At 36.1% G+C, this 7764-nt stretch overlaps 1 protein-coding gene across 4 annotated transcripts in view; it reads left to right on the forward strand.

Moving 5' to 3' along the window:
• RORB (RAR related orphan receptor B) overlaps window positions 1-2693 on the forward strand; it is a 312638-nt gene extending 309945 nt beyond the window's left edge. For all 4 annotated transcript variants that reach the window (XM_068271414.1, XM_068271413.1, XM_068271415.1 and 1 more), the window contains 2 exons: window positions 1267-1379; window positions 2015-2693. In XM_068271414.1, coding sequence (XP_068127515.1) covers window positions 1267-1379; window positions 2015-2170 — 269 coding nt within the window. In that variant the 3' untranslated portion in view covers window positions 2171-2693. The remainder of the gene's footprint in view (window positions 1-1266; window positions 1380-2014) is intronic.
• Window positions 2694-7764: the final 5071 nt, after the last annotated feature.

The raw sequence follows: 7764 nt of genomic DNA on the forward strand, positions 1-7764 counted from the left end.
TCCACAGCCCTTTATTGGCAGGTGTAGTTTAAAACAGCAGGTACTTCTCTGCATATGACTGGACAGACAACTTGATTTCTTTGCATGTCCCTTTAGTAAACTACTCTCAGTGACTGATATTTATATTCACTTATGCCATATTTAACTCATTTCTATAATATCAGCTCAATAAAAAAATCAGTAGTTGCAATGAGGTATAATGATAATAATGTGGGCTTGTGTTCACTAGAATTTGTCATAATTGAGTGATTATGATAAAATAATGTATAGTTTTATCCTTGTGTATTCCACTTGACTTTCCAGAGTACCGCAAATGCCTACTGCAATAGTAGAAACGTTTCTGCAGAGTAGCGCATCCACCTCTTTGTCAATATATTTGTTCCGACTCTCCAGTTCTCAAACATTAAATTTTATTTTCTTGTTGCTAACTAGAAAGCATTAGAGGCGGCAAGTGAAATGAAATCCTTCTGGGATATTCTTATGATTAAATTGTTTAACCACAGACTGTCACAGTGCATTTTCATTTACTCTGACTCAAGGCTGTTCTTTCCCAGGTAGCAGGATCTACAACCGAAGGCCATGTCCACAGTAGCACACTTAGTACATTTGCATGCCCTTATGCATCTTTTTATTTATATCTTCATGCATTTTCTGTCTCATCATGACAATTCTAACTGCATTTTAAACCATACTACTTGTATTTTTACATGTTATGAATTACTCAATGATTCAACAATTTGTGCTACTTTGCCTGTTAAACTACCTTAGCCTTCACAATTCTCCTTTATACAGATGTGAAGTTTTACAACAATATACACTACTATATTTTAACTCTTAAAGGAAACTGTCCGTAAAGTTAACTGAATTGGGGATATTTAGCAGGGGCATAAAAATCGCCCCCAGGACCCCTGCCAAACTTAGGAGCTTATGTGCATTTTTTAGCACACATCAATGTTACGGCCTAATACACATTGCTAAAAATGCACAGAAGCCTGCATGTATGCTCAGGCACTAAATCAGCTTTTCTAAGGTTGCACCTATGTACATCTGAGACTTCACCAAGCCATAGAGAATAAATATCATAAAACTAGAAGTTCAGATCTTTTTGTACATTTTTTAGTTTAGAAAAATGTGTGTGTGTGTGTGTGCGCGCGTACGTGCGTGTGTCTGCGTGTCACAACACATTGTACAGGACAAAAAACAAACTTATGCTTGATTCTTGTTCCATATGCATTTACTTAAATTATTTTTGATATTTTGGAATAGATCGGCCATGGCTGATAGAACCAAGGAAAGTCCAGAAGCTTCAAGAGAGAATTTATTTTGCACTTCAGCATGTGATTCAGAAGAACCACTTAGATGATGAAACATTGGCCAAGGTATGTGTTCACAGTAAAGCTGTTTAGGTATGTGTTCCACCATGGCCATATCCACAAGAAAAACACATTTGGACCTTGGAGTGGAAATAAGCAGGGTCATAACTATAGCAATTGAAGATCATGTGACTACTAGGAAGTACAGCTGAATTGGAGGCCTAGTACTATCTGGCTAGATAGTGACCTTCTCAAAAATTATAATTTTGGGCACTTTTGTGCTGTAATATTTATTTAGTTTCTACGCTTTTCTTGGCTTCCTAGAGTGATTAGCTTTGAAAGTCAGGGGATCTTTTAATGTCTCTAGTCCACTCGGTCACATGTCTAATGCCATTAGTATTAACAGGTAGCATTCCTCCTTTCCTCCACTGATAAGTTTAATTACCCATATAAGTGGTGCTTAAATCAAATATATTTGATGCCAGCACCGTATGTAAATACCAAAACATTTGGGTGTAGTATTTTGCATATTATTGTCACAAGTAATGATGCTTGAGCTTATTTATTGGTCTCTCAGACACATGGCTGCAGGACAGGGAGATTGTGTCCAAACAGCAAGGACATTTACTTTTATATGTTGAATATTAAAATATATATGCATGTTTTGAAGGTTTCTAATCACATGGTTCATTTCTACACAGTTAATAGCCAAGATACCAAACATAACCGCACTTTGCAACTTACATGGAGAGAAGCTGCAGGTATTTAAGCAATCTCATCCGGAGATAGTGAATACACTGTTCCCTCCATTGTACAAGGAGCTTTTTAACCCTGACTCTAGCACTGGCTGCAAGTGAGGACAACTGGATCTTTCACCTAGCTATGGAATGCATCACTACTAAGACAAAAGAAATGTGCTCAAAAGGACTTAAGAAAACCACAAAAAATCACTACAGCAGCACTAGGAATGTCCTGCACTTACTAGAATTATTTTTCACCGCTACAGTTTGAAGAATGTAAATACGCACCTCTGAGTGGGGCTCTCTCCTTTTTTTTTTTTTTTCTTTATTAACTGATTTTCCATTGGAACTGACCGTTTAACACTTCGGCTGCCGAGTGTACTGCGCGAAATAAAATACAAAAAAATAAGGTATAGCAAATGCCTCGGGTAGCTGAAGAATCTATCTTAATATATAGAACACTGGGTGTATTTACTTTTTTATATATATAATTTGAGAGACAACACTTTATAGAATTTTATTGTAGATATGAATAAGAGCATATACTTCTACAGTATTACTCTTCTCTCTGGATCCTTTCCCTCTCAATTTAAGCGAATTTGACTTATTTCTATAGATGCATGTGTAGTTTAAAGTTGGTGTGTGTGTATGTATATATATATATATATATATATATATATATATATATATATATATATATATATATATATATATATATATATGCACACCACTATGCACCTTTGCTGTGGTGTAATCCTATACTTACACAGGAATCCTTCTAGTTTTGTTTCTGTCTTTTATTGATGATGTTGTGTTTTTCCCCGCCTTGAATTTATGTATTTAATTTATGTTTGGGCAATCAAGTTTCAGTCAGCGAAGCCATTTGAACAATAATATTTGCCAATGCATTGTATACCTACCAAATGGTCATATGTCATGGTTGAGTTCTGGTACGCATAGGTCAGGGGTGTAATGTAATTGTTTTAGAAGGACACTACTCCCTACAAACTCTGCTGCAAGCATAATGATTATATAACGTATAAACACTATTACATTGCAAACAGCAAGACTAATCTCTAAAGCAATAAAATAAATAAATATTTATTCAGTGGACAAAAGTAGCTATATCTCTGTACTTCAGATAAACCGATGTTTGTTAAAACCAGCATTACGTTTTAAAGCAATATTTAGCTTTTGTTATCATTTAAATATTATTGTTATTATAAATGTACAAAGTAGCAAATAGAATGTGGATGTTGTTGTGGACACACTGGGCCTGATTTACTAACCTTTTAACGAGATCTCCAAGAATCCACATTGGGGATATCATAAGTTACCCAACAAACCAAAACTGCACTGTTGAATATTAAAGTAGTAAAGTTGACTGGAAATCACTTAACAATCTACTCTCACCAAAGGATCTGTATTCAGTCTTTAAAAACATTATGATTGCCCTTTATAATAAGTTGTAGGTAATATCCATTATTATATCCATTCATATTGATACTCATAGCTACATTTTGCTTAGCTGCCAAATAAAGATCTCAATGTTTCTGGTCAGATCAAAGGTGCAGACATAAGACCATCTCTATTCAGGCCAAGCACTTTGTCAGTACATACAATACCCGGTATCTGGAATGGAATAGCCATTACACAAAATCAATTTTCTCATATGGAGGTTGATTCATTAAGCTGCAGTGATGTAGAATAGCAAGTTAAAAATCGGCAGCACGATTTATGAATCAGCCCGCGCATGCTACATGCGGTAGTGCTGCATAGTGTGCGCTCCTTAGTTACGCGTGCTCCTTTCATCTGCTGATACTTCACTAGCTCGGCTGCTACTACGTTAATTAATGTCACAATGTAATTAAAGTCTATTACGTTAATTAACGTCACGATATGCACTTGTGACTGAGAAAAGCATGCATGATTGTATAGATGTAATTCATTGTGGGGTTTGCATGCACCATTACCATCCTTATCTGTATATAACACACCCTATACATATACACTCACACATTACTATAAACATGATACAGTACAGTGGTGTATTTAAAGATTTTTTTCACTGTTAAAACTTCTAGTGCTAAATTATTATTTTCTGACAGTCCCATGTAAAGTAATTGGATGGCATGGGACTATGAACAGATGTGCCACATTTGAACATTTACAAGACGAGACTAATCTTTTTTAGTGTCTATGTCACTTCTATGAGCTCTTCGTTGAAAGAATTAATTCCAAGGGTCGTATTCCCTGTTAATAGAAGATTACTTTGCAGACTGTTAGAGCACCAGGGTAATAGCACAGTGGCCAATTAAATCAAGCAGTTCAACAACTCTCTTGCTTAAAGGACTACATATATGCTGAAATTTATTAGGGTCTCTGATGATGTATTGGGTAGCATCCTCTCATTATCTTGTTATGAGGACAAGCACAGTGTTAGTCCTAACTACTTGTATCTCTTGTTTCATCGGCACACCAGCAATTTAAAATGACAGTTTGAAGCAATACAAACCTTTCAAGGAAATCAACAGTGATTCTAACACACACTGAGGAATACAAATGCAGGGGAAAGACCACCCATGCCCATCAGACATTTAAGACCTGAATTATAAAGCTACAAAACAGCAAAGAAACAGACAATGTGAAACACCTTATTATAACTTATTATAAAGGTACTTTTGTTTAACTTATTGAGCACATATTTGTCACAGTCATTTTGACACAGGATTGCTTTAACAAACCAAATAGCTCTGAAATAATTTCTCTTTATGCAGGTTAGAATGAAACTTGAAAATAACAATTTTGATTATAATATTTTTACTTATGTAATGGCATAGATGCAATAAATCTGTTTAAAATTTACATATTTCTATAATTATGCAAAAGAAGCACAGACGGTACTGGTAAATTGCTTAAGATAATCAATCTTTTGCAAAATCTCATAGACTAGCTGTCTAAAATTATGCAGGAATTCCTTGAATATTGTATTAATGCTGAATTCATTCAGGCTATAACATCCTTATCGTTTTAAGTCTGTTTTGGTATTTAATGACTACGTAGTGTTGTCCACAAAATATTAAGTAATGGACAAGCTAAGCACCAAAAGATGAGTTCACTCTCTGGCACCCACATTGTATATACTACTGCAGTAACATGGGCCAGGGCTATCTCCATACCACTATGGAAAGTGTGCATTTGGCCACTTTTCCATAAATATTTTCTATCCAGTCTTGGTCACATCTTAGTACTGTGTTTTAGTCATTCACACTTTAGTCCATACACTGCCTAATTAATACTTCTAGCACTGAATAACAAGTGTCTAATATAAATGAGGAAATTAGTTTAAACAATGGCACTTGTTTTCTATTCTCTTTATAAATTCTATCATTGTAGAGCAAATGACAATCAGTACATAAAGCAGAAGTTGCACTGTTTACTACTCAGGGATATTTGTTTCTGAATATATATATATATATATATATATATATATATATATATATATATATATATATTCTCCTTTACATATGCATATTCCATACACAAAATCTGAAAATGGCTTCATATTTTAATTACTATAACGTAAGCTATTTTGAGAAACATGTGAACTTCACCACTGACAGCATGCTAATTTTTAAATATTGCAGAAGCACACATTAACTTGACAGTCTTCTCAGCATTATTCCACAAATCATTTAACATGTATAGGTGCTGGCCCAGTGTTCACCTAAAGTGCCCATCAAGCCATATATACGATGGTACCCACATTTTTTTAGTTTTTTTTCCCTCAAATTCGAGCCAGGCAGATATTAAAAGTAAAACTGCAAACATATGATTTTTAATATATCTGGACAGTGTGGCAAAAGAGAGGCATGCACCCTGTACAGATGCTTAGTTATATATAACAACAAAACATTCTTTTTTAAACCATTCATTTTTATCTTTTCATAATTTAATCTTCATTTAATAGAATTTGCATGTAAAAATGCCACAGTCATATGTTATAATAGAAGTCTGTGTTTGGCCAGGGATAATCATGTGATCATTTCTCATTTTGACTTCCAGCTTTAACCACCCTGGCGTTCTATTAAGATTGCCAGGGCGGCTGCGGGAGAGTTTTTTTTTTAATTAAAAAAAAAACTGTTACATGCAGCCAACTGAAAGTTGGCTGCATGAAAGCCCACTAGAGGGCGCTCCATATGCGTTCTTCTGATCGCCTCCGGCGATCAGAAGTAACAAGGAAGGCCGCAATGAGCAGCCTTCCTTGTTTGGCTTACCTCGTCGCCATGGCGACGAGCGGAGTGATGTCATGGATGTCAGCCGACGTCCTGACGTCAGCCGCCTCCGATCCAGCCCTTAGCGCTGGCCGGAACTATTTGTTCCGGCTACGCTGGGCTCGGGCGGCTGAGGGGACCCTCTTTCGCCGCTGCACGTGGCGGATTGCAGCGGTGCGGCGGCGATCAGGTAGCACACGCGGCTGGCAAAGTGCCGGCTGCGTGTGCTGCTTTTTATTTGACCAAAATCGGCCCAGCAGGGCCTGAGCGGCAGCCTCTGGCGGTAATGGACGAGCTGAGCTCGTCCATACCGCCCAGCAATTAACATACAGACACCAAAAGTAGTACTCTACAGAAAGAAATACATTGTTATTTGCTGATCTTTCTAACTTTTATTACATTTGAACATTGCTTTATTGGAAGCCAGAACATTCTCCAAATAGATGTGTTACCAATGTTAAATGCTTGAAAAACACTGATTACATATCAAACAAATTAACTAAGTAGGGCCATTTCTAAAGCAGGATCGGGTGCTTGTGTGTAAAATTAGATGTCATTAGAAAGAAACATCTGAAGTACACTGATATACTATCTCTCCAAAATAATACAGCTTCATTTTTGAAATTGTACTCACCTCAAAATACTTATTGTCTGATTTTAGCTACAAATACTTAAAGTGTAACTCCAGTTTACCTAAGAAAAAAATAATTCCTGCCCAACCATCTTCATACATTGCAACTGTTTTAACAAGCTGCACTGTAATAACATAATAGCAGGAAGTAATGAGTGGAAGAGAACCCCATGGACATTATTTCTGCACTGTGTAATAAATGGGTTATAGCACGAGAAGTAGAGGCACTAGATATGGAGAGATTGGGCTTGATTCACTAAGACAAATAGCATGCCTTATCAAAGTTAGCACGCCTTATCAGAGTAGCATAGTAAGCAATACGAACCCCCAGGGGCTCAGGACAGGACGAGTGGAGCTCTCGTCATTGTCAATTAGCAGGCATAAGTTCGCTATGCTACTCTGATATAGCGTGATAATTTTGATAAGGCATGCTAACTTTGATAATGCTATATGTCTTATTGAATCAAGCTCATTGTGTGAAGATTTACATTCTGCTTTGTGCAGACTTCTGAATTACCAATGAAACGCTGACACAACAGAATTCCATGCAGTTGTATACAACAAACCATGAGCTTTAGCAGCTGCAGAATGTAAGTAAAGATAATATTGATAACCTTCAGCTATTTATCAAAATAAATTGCCTATATAGTGATGCTATATTTAAATTAAGGATTTTTTTATATATTATAGTGGAGTTACCCTTTAATTACTTTCTACATTTCAAAGATCTTGGTTATTAATGGCACAATTACATTACATTCACCACCTGTGCATGAAGAATGTATAAGACCATACAACATTGTGGG

The sequence above is a fragment of the Hyperolius riggenbachi genome, chromosome 1 (assembly GCF_040937935.1).
Source record: "Hyperolius riggenbachi isolate aHypRig1 chromosome 1, aHypRig1.pri, whole genome shotgun sequence".
Lineage (NCBI taxonomy): Eukaryota > Metazoa > Chordata > Amphibia > Anura > Hyperoliidae > Hyperolius > Hyperolius riggenbachi.